This window comes from Bacillus rossius, chromosome 14 (genome assembly GCF_032445375.1).
Source record: "Bacillus rossius redtenbacheri isolate Brsri chromosome 14, Brsri_v3, whole genome shotgun sequence".
NCBI classification, from domain to species: Eukaryota; Metazoa; Arthropoda; class Insecta; order Phasmatodea; family Bacillidae; genus Bacillus; species Bacillus rossius.
In genome coordinates, this window is record NC_086341.1 from 9,523,534 (window position 1) to 9,546,556 (window position 23,023).

The 23,023-nt window shown below is 37.6% G+C and overlaps 2 protein-coding genes across 2 annotated transcripts in view; one reads left to right on the forward strand and one right to left on the reverse strand.

Moving 5' to 3' along the window:
* The window catches only part of LOC134539114 (thioester-containing protein 1 allele S1-like), a 131,661-nt gene extending 128,073 nt beyond the window's left edge, over positions 1-3,588 (forward strand). The window contains exon 29 of the mRNA XM_063380853.1: positions 1,731-3,588. Within this exon, the coding sequence (XP_063236923.1) occupies positions 1,731-1,912 (182 nt within the window). The 3' untranslated portion in view covers positions 1,913-3,588. The remainder of the gene's footprint in view (positions 1-1,730) is intronic.
* LOC134539115 (pre-mRNA-splicing factor CWC25 homolog) lies at positions 1,845-22,982 on the reverse strand. Its single transcript, XM_063380854.1, has 8 exons — positions 22,801-22,982; positions 19,738-19,910; positions 18,095-18,258; positions 15,176-15,333; positions 12,835-13,191; positions 6,894-7,183; positions 5,762-5,879; positions 1,845-1,954 (listed from the first exon to the last, which is right to left on the reverse strand). Exons 1-7 carry the CDS (start codon positions 22,816-22,818, stop codon positions 5,765-5,767), a joined length of 1,275 nt encoding a protein of 424 aa, XP_063236924.1. The 5' UTR covers positions 22,819-22,982; the 3' UTR covers positions 1,845-1,954; positions 5,762-5,764.
* Positions 22,983-23,023: the final 41 nt, after the last annotated feature.

Consider the following 23,023-nt stretch of genomic DNA (forward strand, 5'->3'; position numbering starts at 1 on the left):
CAATGGATTTTCACTGAAGAAAAATTTGTTGTAAAACGCACATATATTAATAATCATCACGTTTATCGTGCCCCGTTTATAATAACTCGTATAAACAAGAGATTTCCGTAACCTAAACATAAAAACATAAAATAATTATATTGTAATATTTAGTAAATAACACCAAGCCGTGATGCGTGAAAATGGCTGCGTGTTAGGCCAGCCAGCCTTGCATTTTGGAACTAAATTTAGCTGTGATCCGCTACGCAGCGCTGCGTGTCAATAACGTTTAGGATAAAATTACTTTCTTTTTGTTTGAATAAAATATAATAATAACAACGCTCATGCATTTTATTTGGCAATCAGTTACTGATCGCCAAATCAAATGCATGAAATATTTATTTAAAAACATATTCATATTCTTGTAGTTGTAACAAGTTCCGGGCGAATAATCTTGCCGCGGAAAGTGTATTTACATTGAGAATGTGACAATGTGACAAGGCCTATATCCCCTGAGCTGTTTGTTCGTGTGGGGATCTGCCGGTGGATCGGAAAAAAAAAAGTTACGTAACTCGGGAAGCCTTCTTTTCACAGACGAAAGAGCCAAACTCCCGATCGTACATCTTCGTTTTTTTTTGTTCGATGTAAATAAATATGGCGTTGTTGATAAAAGGAAATACTATAAACAAGGCAACAGTATTTATTTGTACGCCGCCATATTTTTCGTTTGCAGTGTGTCCGTGAATGTTTATTTTGGACAACTCATGATAACTATGGTCAATTAGGTTAGGTTAGCTACATTATAAATACTTTAAAACATTGTGGACGGTTGATTTGGTTAGGATAGCTACATTAAAGATACTGTGAAATCATGTTGAAATAAAGCTTAGTTTTTTATATTTAAATAACATAATGATTTGAATTAATCATTTAAAATATTTAAATAACATAATGATTTGCTAATTAATCATTTAAAATATTTAAATAATGCAGATGCATCTTGGATACACAATTTTTATATCAATGGGTGTAGTAATATTTTATTCATCATATTCGACGCAAAAAATTATAAAATTATGAAACTCGAACTGACTCGACCTCTTCAAAAATTTTGTGACTCGAACTCGACTCGACTCGAAATATGAATTGCTAAACTCGGCTCGACTCGACTCGAAGCCAAAAAACCTCAACTCGTCCATCTCTAGATATTTTCAAAATATAAATAACAACACAGAAATTTTAAGCTGATGATTTTTTTTTAAATTCTATTTCATCAAATAAAAGGGACATATGAAATAAAATAACTACTTTTTTTTATGAAAATTTTATGAATGATAACACTTCTTAAAAAAAAAACTTTTTCATGTCTCGCTGCTCAGTATAAGTGGTGTTGGTGGTGGGGGTAGAAAAATTTTGTTTGTACTTGGCGAACAAGGAAATAAGTAAATACGTGTAGCGAACGCTTCATTATCGCTCCAACGAGCGCGCATTGCAGCAGATGATTGCAATGAATGTGATCTTCAATTAAAAAACTAATTTAACGTTAATACAATTAAAGATACCTTTTCTTCTTCTTATAATTTTTCAGAAGTTGTCAAGAGTTGGGAAAAAATCAGAATAAAATAAATTGCAAACAAGAGTCACGCAAATGATGATAAAACACACATCTATTAACTCGAGTTTTAGGTTACAATATCGCACAAAGTGAAGGAGGTGCAGGATTACAATGGCTTTGCACCTCCCGGTTGCAGAGCACTTCGAGCAGGTGCTGGTGAGCTCGACGCCGCTCTACGTGCTGAGCATCTGCGAGGTGTGCGGCTCCTACCAGTGCCCGTACTGCCCGCACTACAGCACGGCCGTCCGGCCGTTCCCCGCGGCCGTCCTGCTAGGCGCGCTCGGCCTGGTCGCGGTGGCAGCCCTGGCCCCCGCCTGACCGTCGCCCGTCCCGCGACCCGCACCCTCGTCGTCACTGTCCCTGCAACACGGCGGCCCAGCTAAATCTGTGACGAAATTCACCTCACATTTCCCTCACCAAAAATTCCCAATTTCCCCCCCTTCTAATTTTTTTTTAATTTACATATTTCGAAAATTTTTGAAAGCAATGGACGGTCCATGGGCAAAATGTAACAAGTCACTTTTTTTTTATTTTTTTTTTTAAGTTTATTCCGGCAATAAACTTGAGTATACATAGAACATGTCATGCATTTTTAATCATCGTCAAACTACGATGAAAAAAATATGTTTGGTAAGTAAGAGAATGACGCAAGAAAAATTTGGGTATTTAAAATTCAATTTTTATCTAAGAGTTTTTTTTTTGTTTCTCCCGAAAAAGTGAATTCTTGACTTGTTACCTTTTACCCAGAGACCGTCCAAATAAAGAAACTACAGCCTGCACCATCCACCATAGCTGGTCTAGTCCAAACAGAATATTGCGAAACACCAATTTACATTGTGTGTGACTGTGTGCTAACCATCAGAAAGGGGGGGAAAAAATGCCTTCAGTCATGGTTAATAAAGACTGCAGTATTATATTTCCCTCTAAAATAGTTAACACTGGGGAATTTTCATGACTTTTCCAGGATTTCAAGTAAATCCTGAATTTTCCAGACAAATTCCAACTTTCCTGACTTTCCAGAATGTGCACATCCTGGGTAATTTTTTTTTTTACTAGATATTTAGTAAACGTTATCTTCAAGCTGCAAAAATTCATGCAAGTGAACATAATTATGAACATTTGCATTACTTTTTAGTGCCTTTGATAATATTTAGAAAAATCTGTTCAGAATCTTTAAGATGCTAATGTAATAAAATTGCAGGAAAAGCCCTCAAAAATAGTAATGACATGACAGTTAAATAACTAACATGGTGTGAGACATGAGCCTTACGAACATTTCTATATAGTGTGTTGAGAACATTTTAAGACTTGCAGGATTTCAAATGGACTGCAGAAATAAAAGTGCCTGGCTTTTTATTTCCCTTTTAATGTCTTTTTTCAATACCTTTTTCTTTACTACCTCTCACCAAGGTCTAAAACATTTTTCATTTTTTTTTTACTTGTGGCAGCAAAATTTCTATCAAGAGAAGCCTATTTTTGAGACTAAAACAGAACCACAATGAAAATTCTTGACTTTTTTCACCCCATAAACACTCTCAATAACAAAATGTAACCAAGAAAAACAAGTTAATTTAAACCAAAACATATCTTAAAAGTTAAAATGTTAAATATAAATTTAAAAAAAAAAGTCATCTTATTAAAACTTAAAATTGAAAAAGTAACAAGACTGTTTAAAGAGCTACAAATTTTATATAAGTACAGTATTCGAATAATGTTTCGTGCCAGTTATTTTAATTTTGTATATTCACAACGAAAGAGCGAATGTTGTAACTAGAAAGTGAGAAAATGAGTAATTGAATTGCTTATGCTTTAAACACGGCAGAGTAAATGAAAGTATGGATTCAATGTGTCTGCTGAATTCTCTTTTACAAACTATGTTAATCAGTGCAGTAGCCAAAATTTGTCATAAGCAAATGCAGAATTGTAAATACAGTAACATTTATGAAATGTACAATTTTTTGTCTATGCTAATTATATGTGTGTGTTACTGCCAAGTCTGTGTTTCATTTAACAGAGTTGCAGAGAAACTCCTGACACTCCCCTTGCCTAGTTAAAAAAAGCTTCGTATTAATTCTGTTATATAAGCCCTGGAAGCTGCTTTAAGTGGGCGAAACAAAAAAACAATAGGTATATGTACTCAGAGGTACCTTTGAATATATATACTGTATAGAAGTCGCGAGTGGATAGGATTTACTATACGTTCTTCAGAAGCGTATGATGAGCAGCTTGGGAACTTCACCGCTGCAGTGCGCTGCCGTAACGTCCTGTATCGTCTTAGTTGTTATTTACGCGTTAGAGCGCAGCTCTGTCGCCCGCTGTCATTCCCCGCACCCCCCACCTATCATTCACTGCAGCTCAAGTTCGTTCAACTGGAGGGGGAAGGGGTGTTTGAAGAGTTCGACACTTGTCCGCTAGGGACCACCACAAGTCGATGCCCTAGAGATGGTGGCGATTGCGGCGGTGAATTAACCAACTACCTCAAAACAGTATTAGAAATTTTAACCTAGGCTGGCGACTTCTATACAGTACATATATTCAAAGGAGGTACACAGGGACATTAAAAAGAAGAAACTTACTTCTCATAACAGGAAGTAGAAAATGGATTGTTTTTCAAGTAATAAAAAAAAAGAAGTTTGCTTAAAGCTTACCCTTTTTATTAAGTAATTATGGTTTTCATTATTTTCTTTTTTCATATTTCATAATTCATGGGGGCCCCGGCTGTTAGAATTTATCAATAACAAACCAATTATAACTGGTGCAAATTGAACAGTTATGTATACACAAAAAAAAAAAAAAAAAATCAATTTTAAGAAGTTGAAACGTTTGTTAGCCCAATCAGTGGGGAAACTATATATAATTTGATTTAACAACATAAGATCATTGACTGTTTAGTAGCAGTGACTAGAAGGGGGGAGACGCGTAGAATCCTTTCCAGAGAGAAAGGCGTAAATTTCTTGGGGCACTTTTACGAATATTTCCTGCACGCCACTGGAACCAAAAAGGGTATCCAGTGGTCAAGAACAGAAAATTAATATGAAGCAACAAGAATCGAGAAGTTAGTGCAAAAGTTAAATAGGGAGCCAACTATAAGCAAACAGGCATTGAATTTCCCACTGAGGGTGGAATGAAGAAAATCACAAACTCTAGCTGCATGAGTGGCACGGTATATAAGCGCAAGTGATTAGTTAGTAGTCTGATCTAAAACAAAACTAGCAAACTAAAAATAACAAAACTTAGGGATCACGTCCCTTAAGCTTGTCGCGGCAAGATAGCTTGAAAATAAAGTCGCGGGCGATTAGCACCGGAGAGATGTGACCACGGCTACGGCACAAGAACAAATCAATCAATCCATTGGGCAACATGCAGTAAAAACTTGGGACAGAGGCCCATAGGCCCGAGGAGAGGGGGAACTTGCCTCTGATTGGAAGTAGTGCGTAGAGGACATGCTCTGCTGACAAAATAAAAATAACACACACCCACCCATAATAAAAATAACACACACACCACAACCACTACAACACACAGCCACACAAACAACCACAACCACTACTACTAGAACAGCCGCACACAGCCCCTCACACGCACACAACCACTACTACAACAACACACAGCCACAACCACTACTACTACTACAACAACACACACACACACACACACACATGCACATGCTACATGTGTTTGTATGTTGTGTTTTAATTAATGGTTGATGTTTATTTATTTTCCCCAGTACTGGCCAAAGTAATGAAATGAATGCAAATAATAGTTTGTTTTAAAGTTTAATGGACAAATAGTCCCCATTTGTAACTGTCAATGCGATTTTTACCACTATTTTGTGAAACAGTAGTGGAAAAAAGTTAGAAAATTGTTGAGTGTTAAAACACAAAGTATTGTTCATGTGTTTTACTATAACATATATCATTAATGTTTAAACATCTAGACCGGGTATTTATATCGCACAAATGACAACCTGAACAGTGAATGCTGGCATACGACAAACTCACAAGGTATGCTATGTCAAATATTTGTAACCATTTGATTATTCATTATTTTGAAGTGTTAGTACTCAAAAGTTAAATCAAATACAATATAATAAACTACTTGTATTCATAAATTTGAATATTCGCACAGGTCTAATGGTAGAAGAATGTGAATCCAGCGAAGACTCACCTATCACCTCCTGGCAAAATTCTCGTGCATGGATCGCTCCGACCGCTGGATATTGTTCACTTTGGACTTGATCCTGCTCTCGATAGAGCTCTTCGATGCTGCATAAGACAGCTGCTTCCTGGGAAAAAAAATATATACAAACATGCAGTCAAATAATTTGTTTCAACTTCAAAAATACAAACAAAAAACTAAATTTTTCCCAAGTAAAAAATACGTCTACCTTAGCACCAATTAAAATTTGCTTCCAAGGAAAACTCATCAAATGTATAATACTTTTTTTATTGAAAAAACTGATAGTTTAATATCACTGTTAAATAAATAATGTTAGTTTTTTGCTCATTCAAAATAAAGTAAAATATTATGAATTAACTCACAACCAAAATTCTGTGTGTGTGCTTGGCCAGAGTGAATTTGTTTCACAGTGTTTTAACATTGCATAGATCAGTACCCACATGTTTATAGTGGACACCGAACACTTGGTACTAATGTTATCTGACCAGATTTTTTTTTGTGCATATTAATTAGTATACAAATGTATAATATTTCATTGCACATTCACATAAATGTAGCATAGTACTTTTCGTTTTAATTTTTTTTTTCATCACATACATTTAACACATTATCTACTATTTCTAAAAGTCAAAATAATTTATTTTACTAACCACAAAATCAGCCAGACAAATTTCATGACCACCCACTACAAGATAGTTTCCCGAGTACACAAAGCTGGGTAACAGAATCAAAACTTTACTCCGATAGTTCATTATCATTAAAGAATTATTCCATAGAGATCTGTAGAAATGGAAGGAAAAAATGAAGAAAAAACGGGAAAGAGAAAGAGAGAGAAAGCAAGGGAGAGAGAGAAAGAGAGGGAAAGCAAGGGAGAGATAGAAAGAGAGGTATAGTGAAAGAGAGAGAGAGAGAGAAGGGAGATATAGAAAGGGAGGGAACGTAAGTGAGTTAGTCGCAAACACAAACGGCACGCACGCCAAAAAAGAGAGAAAGAGAGGGAAAGCAAGGGAGAGAGAGAGAGAGAGAGAGAGAGACAGTAGGGAGATATAGAAAGAGAGGGGGTTGAGCGAGCGAGCGAAACTGGACCCCCGGGCAGTCGCAAACACGAGAGGAGACTCGCCTGGAGAAGTCTGCGTCGTAGTTCCTGCCCTGCTGCAGGCGCTCCCTGCGGTCCTCGGCCCGGTACTTGGCCACGTTCTTCTCGCGGACGGCCTCCCTCCACTTGGCGTTGTCCACCATCTCCCTCCTGCGGGACTCCATCTCCGCCTCGCTCAGCCTCTTCCTGTCCGGCTTCGCCCACGGCTTGGGGGCGTCCGGGGGCGCTACCCGGGGCCCGGGCGGGACCCCCGCCCCCGGCCTGGCGTCGGGACGCGCCGCCTTCCTCTGCGCGTGCTTCTTGGAGTCTGGCACCTGCGACGCGGCCACAGGTGACGGCACTTTACCACAACAAAATATGCGTGTATATTTGTCACGTTTGCCATAATTTCCAAGAATTCTACGTTAAAGTTCGTGTCCGAGTTTCGGATTACAAGTGCACTTGCGACGTGAGTACACGTGAATGTGCTCGTTACCGAGGTTAGATGTTACACATCTCTGGCGAGTACTGAAAAGAAAAGACTCGCTCACATTATATATATATATATATCTTTATATATATATATATATATATATATATATATATATATATATATATAAAGATATATATATATATCTTTATATATATATATCTTTATATATATATTTCTTGTGTGCGTGTGTATGTCACTGAACTCCTAGACGGCTGGACCGATTTTGATGAAATTTTTTGTGTGAGTTCACGGGGATTCGAGGATGGTTTAGATTCACAATTGGATATTTTATCTCGATTCTGAGTTAAGAAAAAACTAAAAAAAAACACGCTTTAAAAGCAAAAAAAAAAACTAAGCATTGTTGATAATTAGCCTCCATGGCAACGGGCTTTTGCATTGTTGTTGCCTTCTGCGTAACCATGGGAAAGGGTTTTGGTAACGGCAGTGGCGTGCCCAAGAGGAGGGGTATGTATAATGAGAAGATACAAAATGTCCAGCGTAGAAATACTTACCGCCATATCCATATCTCACAAAAAGTACATTTGGGCAGGACAATGTCTGTCGGGTCCGCTAGAAAGATATATAGAGATATATAATTACAAAAAAAATTGATTGAGGCATTGCAACGCATGCCGGGCATTATCTAGTGTGTATATATATATATATATATATATATATATATATATATATATATATATATACATATATATACACACACACACACACACACACACACACACACACACACTAGCTGCAGTACCCGGCGTTGCCCGGGCTAAACACATGGAGCTTTATTGTCTGCGAGTTAAAGCAAACTGGATAGCGCTATATGACAGTGTGTTGGACATAGAGAAATGTCACACAATTACTGTTTGTATGTTTATGACCTATGATTTTTTTGTTTACCCATGGCGATCGGTTATTTATTATTTATTATTAATTATAAATTATTAAGACCATTAATCAAAATAAGAACCATCCTATCTCTCGAGTTGGAAAATATTACACATAAATGGCCATTTTCATCGAAATCGGTTGACTTGGTGAAGAGTTCACTGGAAACAAACATCAGGACACTGGATTTATATATATGTATTAAGATACTATGTCTTTACTTAAAAATTTGTTTGGGTATTAATTAGAGACGGGCCAGTCAAATACTCAAATATCAACAAATTCTTAGTATTCGAAGGATTCTATATTCGAAGAAAAACATATTAGAATACATGAAGTAAATTACGAAATTCAGCACTGACTACCTCTTAAGTTCACTAGGTCATTATTTTTTTTTCCTTCATTACTATCCTGTTATCATTCCTCCAAGATATTAGGTATACCTAATTTTTAAATGTAATTATATACAGTAAATAAAATTAAAATATATATATATTGATTCCAAAAAACTTAATTCACAAACTACCTTACCGTTTAAATGTTTCAACAGCATAGGCTAGTTGTTGTTTTTTTTTTTTTTTTTTTCCATTTTTGTACATTATTTTATTTTTTACCCTTGAGATCAAGTTTGAGATACAAGCCTACTCTTTGGGTTTCAAATTTGAGATTCAGATTCGAGAAAATTGGGATGTGACCCATCACTAGTATTAAATAAAAATAAATTTAGACTAAAAACCATAAATTAGTGTTGGGTTGGTTGCAAAAAATAAGGCGATTCCAATTTCAGTTTCAATTCTCATATTTGATTACGACTAATTCCATCAGACTCTTGTAAATCTACATATTCCCAATTTGTATACTCAAGAGACAAAACTTGTTTTTTATTTACAAATTTTACTATAAATAAATAATGAAATACATTACCTATTTAGTATTTACTAACAATTATTGCTATTGATAAAAGAAGAACACTTGTTACAGCAGTCAGACGAATTATGGTATTATATTGTGTGGTACTGATAGTAATAAAATAAAATATTACCTAATTACCTATCAATTAACTTTATTACTCCATACACGATTTGGCCATAGATAAGAAAAAAAAATCAGTTTTGACCGAACAATAGTCATATCACATCAAGCATGACTTCTGATAAATTGACTCCAAAACGAGGTCAATCTGTGAAAATATTGGTGAATTAAAGAAAAAAAAAAAATAAAGGACTGATTAATAAACCTGCCTGATTGGTCAGAAATTTCCAGATTAGTCAGGAATTGCTCAATTAGTCAGGAAATGACCAATTATTTGAGTATTCCCCTATTAATCGAGTATCGGCCAGTTATTACGGTACCTGCCATTACCTGCAGTATTGGCCAATAAATGAGGGATTGCCTGAACAGTCAGATGAAAATCTACATTTAAACTATTGACTATTCAATTTTGATACCTGCATTAAAATTAACAAACTACTCCCAATTTAAAGATTGTACTGTAAGGGAAACAACAACCAGCTTTAATTCTAAATCATTGGTTTTCTGAATCATTTAATACCATTAGAATTGATGTATTTGGCCAATTCCAGACTTAGAATTGACAAGACACAATCACTATACTAATTCATGAATAGAGAGAAGATTTATGGTTTTATGAAAAAGTAAATTTCGCTATTAAAAAATAGTGAATTTTGTCATTATCGCTGCAGAAACTTAAAGCACGTGTAACAATGTGTACACACCAAGCACAGTTACTTCCCGCATTACATGCCGATTGCAAAGTAAATTTAAATGATGTTCATTGAGCACCAGTTAATGTTCATCAAAATGGAGGTTTTCTCGTTTGTACACTTATGGTACTGCAATACCGTGAAACATTTAAGATGTGTATTAAACGTTAAAACTATAAACTAATTTGATCCTAAAAATTACACGATTGAAGCTACTGTTACAAGGCTGCTAGAGACAAGGCTGGCTAGCCACCCCGGCGCAAAAACCCGGAGGATTCCAAGGGATAACCACATCTCCTCCTAGACACAAGTAACGGCCGTGCCTTACCCTCACCCTCCTCTCGCAACTACGACGACATCCCATTAGCGGGCTGCTTTCACACAACTACAAAACTGTCCTGCAGAGTCTGAGGCGCCTTACTGCCTGGAATGTTCTGCGGGTTCTGAGAGCACCGTCGCGGGGAAGTGGAACAACTACGATGCCACTGATCTCGCAGCTTCGAGTGTTCAGTCGGGCGGGGGGAGGGGGGGGGGGGGGGGGGGGGGGCTTTGATGACGTGACACTTCTGAGGGCTACGATAACTTTCCATTGGGGCGAACACAAAAGTGTATAAGGTAATGTTGGAACTAAAAGCTGGAGCAAAGTGAAGAGGGTGCGCGACTACCCTCGGAGAACAATAGCAGGTGACGAGCGACGAGCTCAGAGCATCTGGGACTATGTTGCGAAGCAGCGGACAAGGGAGTAGTGCGAGGCAGTGTGTTGGGACCCCGAGGTGCGCGGTAGAGGCGAGCAGTGGAGAGAGCCACTGTCGAAACGAGCTCCATTGGGGAGAGTGAATTGTGGACCCATTAAATTGAGATCAGTTTTTGTGGACAGCCATCCATATATGTAGTTGCAATTTAAACATTAGTCATCGTTAGGGATGGTGATTTTTCGTTTTCGCGAAATAGAAGCGAAAATATGCTAAAATTATATTTTTTCCACTATAAAATGCCAAATCTAGACTATTCCGAGATAAATGCGAAATCAAGGTAAAAAACATAGATTCGTCTTCACTCTACACAATTATTTATTTACCGATTGTATTTCGTTTCAGTTCAGTATCAAAAGAAACCATCATTTTATGGCGTATTCAGCACAAGTATCTTATTGTCACGTCATTCACAACACTATTGTTCGTAAATATTGAATGAAAAATGGCCATCCCTGCCTCGCGATTGTAAACAAAGCAAAGAACAACTAGCTGGAAGAGTGTCCGTCATCTTGAAGAGTACAAGTTTTTAGGCCACCATATTGCGACATCTCTGCTTTGCCGCACCCATTTTCTGTCTGTGTTTCACGTGAAAGCCGCGTTCTTGTGTAGTCTGTGGAAGGTGGTGTGTTTACAAATACGTGCATACTCATGAATGTGTTGTATACTGTTATTTCTCGTGGAAAAATGGGACGAAACGTAATTTCCATTCGTGATCGCATAAATGAATACAAAAATGAACAGTTCTACGAAAGTGATACGAATATTTTAATGTGCAATTTATGTAATCGCCGTCTGGAGTGGAAAAAGATGTACTTGAAAAGCACATTAAATCTGAGGGACGTCAGGCTGCAAAAAAAAGATTCACCGAGAAATCGGATGAAGAAAAAAAGTCGGTAAAACGGCAAGCAACGGGTTCTGGAATGATCGAAAACCAAAAGAAGGCGAAAATTGAAAAAACGAGTTTCAATAACATTATTTGTGCACTCTACATCAACTATGGCCATGAACACGGCTAAAAAATATTTATTGTAATTTTAAGTATTCAATTTATTGCACTCATACTTGCTAAAAAGTTTTTTGGAAACCTGCCAAGATAGGCTATCTTTGTAGTTGTGTTAGATCTTTATTTCTGTGGTTGTTAATAATTAATATGTGTATTATTTTACACTTTTTAAAAATATACTTCTCTTCAGTAATGTAAAATGAGAGAATTGGCTAAATCGTGTTTTTAAAAATGCTACAAAAGGCTAAATTTCAAATTCAAAATGCTAAATGTTATTATTTTAAATGCTATAAATCACCATCTCAAGTCATCGTAAATTCATTGAATGTGATTTATTTAGCGTTAATTTTGAACCAGAATATATTACCTAAATGGACTGAAAAAAAAAAAATTATTATAATATTGTTTGATCTTGCATTTCTTACACCAGTAATTTTTTTTTTTTACATACATGATGGCACGTGTTTCAAACACACGAATAATTAGACGATTTATTTTTTATTTTTCTGAGTAGATATATTCTAGACATTAAAATTACTAATGAAATGATTTGACTGCATAGGTTCAGTCAATCAAAGCGAGACTATTTTGGTGAAGTAGTATCAGAAAATATTACAGTTTCATTTTTTGATTGTAAAAAAAAATTTTTTTTTAATGAATAAAGACGATACATAAAAATATAAAAATTAGATCATAAAATCTCGTCCCTAATGATGAGTAAACTCTAGTTAATTAACAGGACTATCCTTTCCTTGTATCCCACGGGTAATGAAGTGCAGGGGCGTAGCCAGGGGGGGGGGGGGGTGTAAGAAGTTCTGCACCCCCCCCCCCCCCCCCCCGTGGCACCAAATCTTTAATTAATTTCTTATTCACCACTCAAACAAATTTCATATCAAAATTAATAAAATTTTTACCATTCAACCATTACAATATTTAAATTTAAGTACCGAAAACAAATTTTCCCGGGGGTGGACCCCCGGACCACCCGCTTTAATAGAGGGGTGGGGGGCGCATGCTTCTTAACACCCCCCATACACAAATCCTGGCTACGCTACGCCACTAATGAAGTGAGCCCTACCGCCGCCGTGTAACCAGACAGTGTGTTCCAACGACTCACCAGCAGGCCGTAGCCCTTGCTCAGGTCACCGGGGCGGCCGTCGTCCTCGCCCGGGTCCCCGCCGCGCCGCCTCTTCCGGCCCTGGGGCTCCTCCCCGGGGGCCCCGTCGTCGCCGCTCGAGCCGTCGTCGTCCCCGCTGCTGCTGCCCAGGTCCGCCATGTCAGCCCCGCGCAGCTTCATCTTCAGCTCGCGGTACTTCCTCACCAGCAGGGCGTCCAGGTCCTCCCCCTCCCCGGCGGCCGGCCCCCCGCTGCTGTCGCTGCTGTCGCTATCACTGTCGCTCCGGCCCTTCCTCCGGCTCTCCTTCTTGCTCCGCTTGCTCTTCTTGTGCTTCCTGGGCTTGTTGCTCTGCTTCAGCTGCGCACGCGACACCCACACGCATCTCCTCAGCTCCCCATCCTCGAACCTTCCACATCACTCGCCTAGCTCACAGTCCCACATCTTTAACAACACATGATATGAGATACTGTAGTTAATACAGTAGAACCCTGTTATAATGTTTTTTTCAAGGGTGCGTAAGAGAAAAAAAAAACAATGTTCAGGTCGGGTGTGAATGTTGAATTTGAAATTTCCCGCCCGCAGCGTTGGAAAGAGTGACGCAGCTGCTCCCACGCCATCTCGTGACCAGTTCGTTCTCGTTTGTTTTGGCTTCGGTATTTAGTTTCTAAGTTTTGCACTACAGTAGAATCCTGTTATAATGTTTTTCAAGGGGGGCGTAAAGAAAAGAAAAAAAAACAATGTTCAGGCCGGGTGTAAATGTTGAATTTGAATTTTCCCGCCCACAGCGTTGGAATGAGTGACGCTGATGCTCCCATTTCATCTCGTGACCAGTTCGTTCTCGTTTGTTTTGGCTTCGGTATTTAGTTTCTAAGTTTTGCACTACAGTAGAATCCTGTTCTAATGTTTTTCAAGGGGGGCGTAAGGAAAAAAAAAAAAAAAAAATGTTCAGGCCGGGTGTAAATGTTGAATTTGAATTTTCCCGCCCGCAGCGTTGGAATGAGTGACGCTGCTGCTCCCACGCCATCTCGTGACCAGTTCGTTCTCGTTTGTTTTGGCTTCGGTATTTAGTTTCTAAGTTTTGCACTACAGTAGAATCCTGTTATAATGTTTTTCAAGGGGGGCGTAAGGAAAAAAAAAAAAAAAAAAAAAAAACAATGTTCAGGCCGGGTGTAAATGTTGAATTTGAATTTTCCCGCCCGCTGCGTTGGAATGAGTGACGCTGCTGCTCCCACGCCATCTTGTGACCAGTACGTTCTCGTTTTTTTTTGGCTTCGGTAGGTTGGCCGTGCGCGACAGTAGAAGTCTGTGATTATTATTAGTATCTGTACAGTCCGTTATGTCGATTGAGCCCAGACAAACAATGTAAGCAGGAAAATTTTATAGGCTGTGTTCGAAAACATGTTTTTTTCTCGAGATGTGCCGCTGTTTGGTAGCTCGGCCGTAACTAGTAACAAACAGCAAACCAATGCAAATGTTCTCACGTGGTTCATGATTCAAATAAACTTATAATATGGGACTTGGATATGGAATTTGGTAATGTGTATTTATTTCAAATAATGCAGCGCTTCATAAATATCCTTTAAATAAAACATTTGCCTTCCAAGTAACAAAATATCTAGACGCGAATTTACAGATTTACACGTGTAGTTTATACGCCCGCCGATAGAGTTCGCCGTCTGAATCGTAAACTTTGATGTCATCCAAGCTATGTAACAAATCTTATGTTAAAAACCACTAATGGGTACTCTTGTCGTTTGAATTTGCTAAAGGTTTTTTATCTGCCACCGCAGAATAGTTGGCAAACTAAATTATTGTAGGACTGCTTACGTACATCTGAAAACACACTACAATGGCAAGGAACGAAAGGGGTTTTTTTTTTTTTTAAAGACACGTTACTGCGAACATAATATAAATTCAATATAACGAATATGCAGCGTTAGTCAGCACTAACGCGCAGCTCTGGTGTTCTGGAACACTTACATCCCCCCCCCCCCCCCCATCTTTACAAACCTATTTGAACAATCTACATCTATGTAGTAGCATTGATTGTAAATAAGCATGTAAGAGTAAAGAAAACCCTTTAACAAGTTGAGCTTCACAGATAGTATGCAATTTGGAACAGTTAGGTTTTTAAATTTTTTTTTTTTTTTACAGTTACTGAATTTTACAAAAGCAAGCGTTATAAGCAGGAAATTCATCATCCGTGAAAAAGTTACATGGAGGGAATAAATACATTGTCCTCATGGACGCAATGTCGGGTCTTAAGATATGACATTATCAGTGTACTGTATAAACTGTAGATGGTACAGTATATTTAAAATAAACCCCCGACCGCACTCACGATGTCGCGTAGCTGCCGCAGCTTGACCGGGTTGTTGAGGATCTGGGCCCGAGTCTCCATCTCCTTCTTCTTGATGAGCAGCAACGGGTCCTCCTGCAGCTTGCGGGCCATGTCCACCTGCTCGTCCCCGCCGGAGAAGATCGAGGGGGGCACGCAGTCTGCAAGGGGACACGAGACCCGTCCGGCGTCCGCCCCGCCACGGCACTGCTCCAAGCCACCAGCACAGATTACAACCCGGGCATTCATCGGTCGGACACAACGGGTGGACTTGGGTACTTGTTCGCGTACAGTCCAATGTCACAACATGTAGAGACAAGATTTTGTGGTTTTACTTTTATTTATTTATTTATCGTCTTTATTGGTGGCGAAGTTAAGGCGGTACGGTACGCCTTCCTTACACTTAACCACTTTTTGCAATTACATCAAATAGTGGAATATTAAAAATTAAGCACGATATAAGCAGATGTTGACTAAATATTTAGAGAACAAATTAAAAATTGAACTTAATGTTTAAATATTAACTATTACAATAGATTTAACCATAACTAATTTAAAGTAATTAAAAATTAAGCATAGACATTCATGAAAAGGAAAGTGATTAAACATACAGCAAATAGTATAAAAAAAAATAATAAAAAAATAGGTGCGCTACTACATTAAAACCAGTCACTCGTACATTCACACACAGATTCAAGCAATAGGGTAGCGGCCAGTTTTGTTTCTAAAACAAGAGATTTTGGTGGTACGATTTTTATTTTCACAAACACTGTTTATTCATAAAAAAAACACAATCTTCAACAAATGCAACACTTACTTGTTCACTGATACTTCACCAAAACAGTGTCATTCTGAATGATATATTATGCACTTTTACAATATAAAATTTGAAATAAGCATTGATCAAATGCAAAAAGACAATTGAAAAATTTTTAATTTAAATATTTTTTTTGCTACATCCGAAATATTGCGTAAATGGTGCTTGGAACACACTAATGATGGTGAATCAGTATAAATTGATATTCCGGTCGTTAAAACAGTTGTTTCCATAAATTAAGTATTTTGAAACTGTTTCTGCAATGAACTTAATATTTAAAAGATTAGGTAGTTGTCACTCAAGTTTAAGCTTTGAGCGAAAATGCTGATTATTTTCATGATTTCGATCACATTTCGGTGCTGTGTGGTGTATTCACTTGAGTTTTGGTGTAACATGGTTTATTGAATCCTTTTTGGTGTTATTTAGATTTTATCGCAATTCACCATATAATCTTGGGTAAATATTTACTTGGGCGGTATTTCCGGAAAAAAATGTTAAAAATCCGAAAATACCTTTATTTTATGCTCTTCAACTTCCTCTTTCCATTAAAAGTGGCGGAGGTAAGAAATTCCAAATACTTTAGGAGATATCGAATTTTTAAATTTCATCATATGTAGTTGAGCGGTATTTGCAAAAAAAAAAATGTTAAAAATCCGAAAATACCTTTATCATATGCTCTTAAACTTCCTCTTTTCATTAAAAGCGGCGGAGATAAGAAATTCCAAATACTTTAGGAGATATCAAATTTTTTAATTTTGCAATACAAGACCTGTGGAACCATTCGAGCGGCGCCATTTTTGTTATTTTGCCGTGTGTTCGTGAATACGTGAATCGTGAATGCGTAATTAATAAAATGGTTGATTAGGTCAGGTCAGTTACATTATTAATACTTTCAAACTATGCCGACATTAAAAATTATTTTGTGAATTAATTTTAATGGCTGTTTAGTTTTAAAATATTTATAATGTAACTGACCTGACCAAACAAACCCGGACAGAGGGTGAACAGTAAACTAAAATGGTCGATTAGGTCAGGTCAGTTACATTATAAATACTTTCAAACTAAGGTGATATTAAAAATAATGTGAATTAATTTTAATTATTCTTTAGTTTTAAATTATTTATAATGTAACTGACCTTACCTAACAAACCCGTAACAAAGGATGTACAGTAACAACTCACGTAAATATTTTTGTTACTTATTACTTGCGCAACAATATCAAAATAACAAATAAGACTTTAAAATTAGAAACGTTAAAAACTCACCTAAGTTGGAGGCGGTAATTAAACACCGTTTTAAACAATAATTGAACTAAATAATCACGTATTAGTTCATTTGAATTCTGGCCTATCACGAACAATCACGTGACATCATTATCCAATAAAAAAACAGATACTTGTACGTAAACAAGAAACAATGGTGCACGCACGCCACAGGAATGCGCTGGTTTTGTGCTGAAATTTAAAAATTCGATATCTACTAAAGTATTTGGAATTTATAATCTCCGCCGCTTTTAATGAAAAGAGGAAGTTGAAGAGCATATAATAAAGGTATTTTCGGATTTTTAACATTTTTTTTCTGAAATACCGCCCAAGTAAATATTTACCTAATCTTGTACCCTACTAATCAGGCATGGCCGTGGTTTCGAATGTGCTGGATAAAAGACACTTTTTTTTTTTACTTTTAATGTAGGTAACCGTTTCTGTTGACTACCAACATTCTTTCCAGTAACCCCCATGACATTAACCCATTTGCATCTACAAGCGTACTAGTACGCAGCTGTTTTTCTGGCCGATAACACCGTAGGCGTACTGGTACGCAAAATGGCTAATCTGCCCGTAAAACTTGAAAAAATCAATTTAGAATGAAAATAACCACTCAGAGTAGCTAGTATTGTTATAACAAAGGTATATCATCGTGAAACTTAAACTATTTTTTAAAATTTTTTTTAAAGAATAAAAATATAATGAAAATGGAAAATAACTTTAATAATAGTAATGTATAAAAAAGTTTATGGATTCCATGGTATGTCTAACATTAAAGTGAGTGGATGCAAATGGGTTAACCAATGGACTCTCCTCCCACCGTCTCGAGAGGGCACGCACCATATTCGACCGAGTTCTTGGCCGAGGCGGACGTCGACGGTTTCTCCGCCTGCTCCATCTGCTCAAACGTCTTGTCGATGCGACACCCCAGCAGGTACTCCTCCCGGTCGACGGCCCCGCTGGGCCCCTTGTACATCCAGTCCAGTTTCATCCCGTCCTTCTTCCTGGGGACACACGCAACTGCACTGTTTCACAACAAACGAGGGTTAGAGAAAAGAGCAGGGAAAATTTCCGAAAAATATAACCACACATGCCGAATCTTATTTTTCCATTACCAATATAGGTAGATTTCAGGGGCGTCGCCAGGGGAGGGGGGTAGGGGGGGCAGTTCCCCCCCCCCTAGAGCCCTAGAGATTCAAAAAAATGTAGCCAAATGCAAAAAAAAAATACTTTTCCCACAACAGGCCCCCAGGCCATCGGCTGGCGAAACCCTTGATAGATTTACATAATTTAAAATACGTTGCTCTGCATTATAAAAAAATATTTCTGTCCTGCAGACTGATAAATACTGTTGCATGGGTCCTACCCAACTGAAATGTTGAGCAAGGCATTAGGCGGTAAAGAAAGATAACATGTATGTTTTTTTTTTGGTTCTGTTTGTATAAAAAAGTTGATAAAACTTATTTATGACATTTCTCTGAAAGTTCATTCAGTTATGTAGATTTTCCAGTAAATTACAGGAAAATTTTCCCAAAAATATGTTTCCAGAAAACTAACATTTCTAACGAGCATACACTTCATGAGTAAAGGCAACATAATAAAGTCTGTGGTAAAAAAAATGGGAAGGAAATGTTGATTAATAAATACATATCACCTTAGCCAAACTTTATATTTCTACTCATTAGTAAAAACTATCTAATGAATAGCAGAAATAAAAATTAGTAACTACATATTTTATAACCCTTCTAGCCAATTTTTTAATAAAATATAATGCAAGGCTATGCAGTAAATAGCTGCTTATTTTATTTTTTAAATCCAAATTTACGAAAATAACTCTTTACATGCATACTTCATGACTTATTGCAATGTGTGGAACTTTTACCAAGCATCATTCTAGAAACTTAAGTCATTTGAAAAATACTTAGATAACATTTAAAAGAATTTTGTAAACGTAGCTCTCTGTGGCACAGGTGGTTGGAGCTCCAAAATAATTGACACGAAGAGTTCGGGTTTTGATATCAGCTTATTGGGTTCTACCCCCCCCCCCCCTCCACCCCCTTCAGAATTAGCCTATCGGCATAAATGCAGGAGTGTGAACAAGTCTGAAAATAAAATAATTTACAATCCAAAAATTTAGTTTGAAAGTAGGTAATTTTTTTTTTACAGCTGTTGACTTTTTAAGGACTAAAACCTTTATTGTAAACAGCATTCAGCAGTGTGAATGGAAACAGCTTAAAACACATCTGCCAAACTCTATAGGCTTTAGGCTAGTATGCATAATTGAAAATAATACTAATAAACTAACAGCAAATGGGATTGAGAATCCGAATCCCGGGGAAAACCTAAATAATTATGGTTCATCTTAATTTGAATTGTAGCAGAGAGGATTAAATTAGCATGCTGGCAACCCTGACCGGTCCACTAGCATCAAGGGAAGGGACGTCGATGAACAAACACCAAGGACAAGTCTTGACACCACTCACTCGACGACTCCCGTGTCTTCCGCCAACTTCTTGATGTCCTCCCGCGCCCGCTCCTCTCGGATCTCTCGCTGGAGCTCCGCGATCCTCCTCTTCTCTTGGTCGTTCTTCTGCTCCGCCTTCCACACCTTCTCCATGTTGCGCATGGTCGACGGGTGCCATGACTTCTTCAGGTTCTGCGGAGCAATGTCTCGTCAACAGCGAGGTCGTCGCGCAGACGATGACACGTCCCCACGGACGTCGGGAGACGACTCGGCCGGGTCACGTAGAAAGAAACCTTCCCGGCCATTTGCCTGGAGCTGCTTCCGGAAACTACGGGAAAACCAACAATCTAGGCGCCCAGAACGGGGTTCGAACCCGGGCCCTTGGAAATCAAATGTGTGACCAGTGACTTACCACTTGTTACCCCACTTCGTCAAAGCAACGAACGGTTCTATAGATCCTCGATAAGTCAGCGGTCTTCAACTCTGCTCTACAGCTAACCCAGAACAACTTAAAGGGACATAAAAAAATAAATAAAGATAAAGAAGACCTACACAAAGATCAGGGAGGGCTTAAAAGGGGATTATGCCTCGCCAGCTTGGGTTTTCAAATGACCAGTAACATCTCGCAGTACAACTTAAGTATAACATTTTATGGCTCGAAAGGGCACAGGTACTAGTCTAGGGTGCTTGTTAGCATCAATATTTACGGACTGGGGTATAAATTATGATAATTGTAGACACTAGCACGAAATAACTTTTTTTTCCTCCTAGTGGTTCAAGATACAAGCCAGCTAACAAACATCAGAGTATGACGAGAAGATGGTATTTATGCCACATTAGGCCAAAAATTTGAATAAATAATCCATAGTTAAATTTGCAATGAAAAATTTAAAAATCCCAGATGGTAGACAATAATGTCCTCCATGCCCAATGGATCAAAGGCAGTGCACTCACAAGCATCACCATATTAACAGCTGCAGAATCTTACAAGTTATCTTACTGAGAAGCAGACTCTATTGTACACCTGTTGTAAGTGTGACAGTGTGTTTGTATGCAGAAATATGTTTCAAATGTTTTTTGTTCGTTAATTTTTCTGAAAGACTCTTTCTGTACAAAGTTACGTTGTAGCCTTAGAAAGACTTTTGCCAAATTCTCTGGATAACCTGACTTCTGGCCCAACCAATTTATCCTGGTTGACGAGGTTACAGTAATTTTGTAAATTACATCAATGTGAGCTAGCTGGAAATGAACCTGACAGAGATGAAACATTAATGGCAAATGGGTATTTAGCCACAGGAATAAGAACAATATTCTTGATGCACATTAGTAATTTTTTTTTGGAAACAATTTGGATATCAGTTTATACTCTGGTTAGAGCAAAACCTATTCAATACATATTTAGGGAGTTAAAAAAAAAAATCTGGAATAATTATGGATTTTTTTTGTTGCAATGTGATATTCTTAGTAGTTGCTTTAACTGGCAACCTGTTAAAATGGTAGGTAAACTACTCAAATTATCACAATGCACTTTCACAGAATAGTTACCGGTTAAAATTTTAAGTATTGTTTGTAGTGCAAAGCCCCACACGTATCTTACAAAATAGGTACATATGTAGCTAATTTAACCTAATCAACTTTGCATTCTATGTCATACTATTTTAAATACAAATAACCTAACCTAACAAAACCAACAGTTCACATAATTTAAAATGTATCTTACTGTTCTGCCTACTGGTTAAACTAATTAAAATATCACAATGCCCTCTTAGAGATTGATTTGAAACCATATCAGGAAATAAAAAAAAAAAATTGGATTTTTAATTTACATATGAGGCTGTCCTTAATAACTATCAAGAGGGTTAAGACTAAAGTGAACACCACATTTGTCTGGCTGATGCTAGAGTACGTGGCTATAGTATGGAACCTATACTTGGTGACAGAGGTGTGTGATTTTAGAAGGTGCAGTGGAGGACAGTAAGACAAATTTAAGTGCAAGAACGGATGGGAGGGAGACACACAGTGTATCTACATGGTAGGAGCCAGATACATAATTTGGACATATTTTTACTGATACAGCTTCACGTTTTGATTATTCGTTTTAAGTTCTATTAATGTTTTGCATCGTCTTTCCATATTTACTATTATTGGTATAAATTTCATAGGAGTATTCCATAATTTTGACCACTGGGCTGTCTAATCGTCGGGTTATTTTTGACGTGGTATTGTGACCCTACGCTTTTAAATATGTCGTGCTGAGATGCTGCACGACGGTTTGTCGGACCTGTCGTGTCGGGCCGGTCGTGTCGGACCCGTCGGGGCATTGTGATTCCAGCTTAAAGGGCGCCACACACGATCAGTCCAAATTGACAGTTAGTCGGAACTGAACAGCCAGAACTGCCGTGTGTGTGCAAGGACGTTGGACTGAACAGTTTGAACTGATGGACTGACGGACTGATAACTTTCCATCAAATCGGACTGTGGGCTCGAAAGCCCATAGTCAGAACTGCCATGTGGGGGTATAGACATTCCGTCAGTCCAAACTGTCAGTCCAAGCAATCAGTCCATTTAATAAACAGCTGAGCTTCGAATCAGACATCTTTGTTTAAATAATCTTTGTTTGCTTTTGTTCTAGGTTTGTGTCATAGAAAAGGGAGAGATATAGTTTGTGTTTATTGTGAAATAGATTTATTCCTCTGAAATGGCTTCCTGGTCGAAAGATTTTCTTGCTAATTTTATAGAGTTGTGGCATGAACATTAATTTTTTGTGGAACATCAAAAGTAAAGATTACCATAACAACATTAAAAAAGAATACCTAACCACGAGACTGATCGTGTGTGGGGGGCCTTTACAGGAAGATAATGTGTGGAAGACCCAAAGTGTTCGAAGGACAAAAATGAGGCATTCTTTCTTCAAGCATCACAATAGGATGTTAGAGGGCGAAAGTTAAGTAATTATTTCAAGCCATGATTTAAGGTATGTGAAACCTCCTTATCATCCTATTGATGCGCTATTGCAAGAACACGTTTCGAGTTGAAGAGGAAGACTATAGGTTATATAGAATTATATTAATCAACCACTTACCAAATCGCCACCTCCCATTATAGAATGAAAATATTCTTATGATTTGTTGTAACTTTGATACTTAAAATTCAGACAGCACACCTATCTTCAACATTGCTTCAATACAAGAGTGGTGCTATCTAAATAAAACTTAAAAACACGACATTATTTAGAACAAATTCAACAAATAAACTAGCATAGAGAAGATTTAAGGATATGAAGAAACATAATTTTTTATTTTATT

Bases quoted from the DNA above. Each gene is read 5' to 3' on its own strand.
- LOC134539115 (XM_063380854.1), bottom strand. The intron at 18,259-19,737 runs GTGAGTGGTGTC...GTGTGTCCCCAG, and splicing joins GAAGACACGGGAGTCGTCGA to GAAGAAGGACGGGATGAAAC. The intron at 5,880-6,893 runs GCGAGTCTCCTC...TTTTTTTCCCAG, and splicing joins TACGACGCAGACTTCTCCAG to GAAGCAGCTGTCTTATGCAG.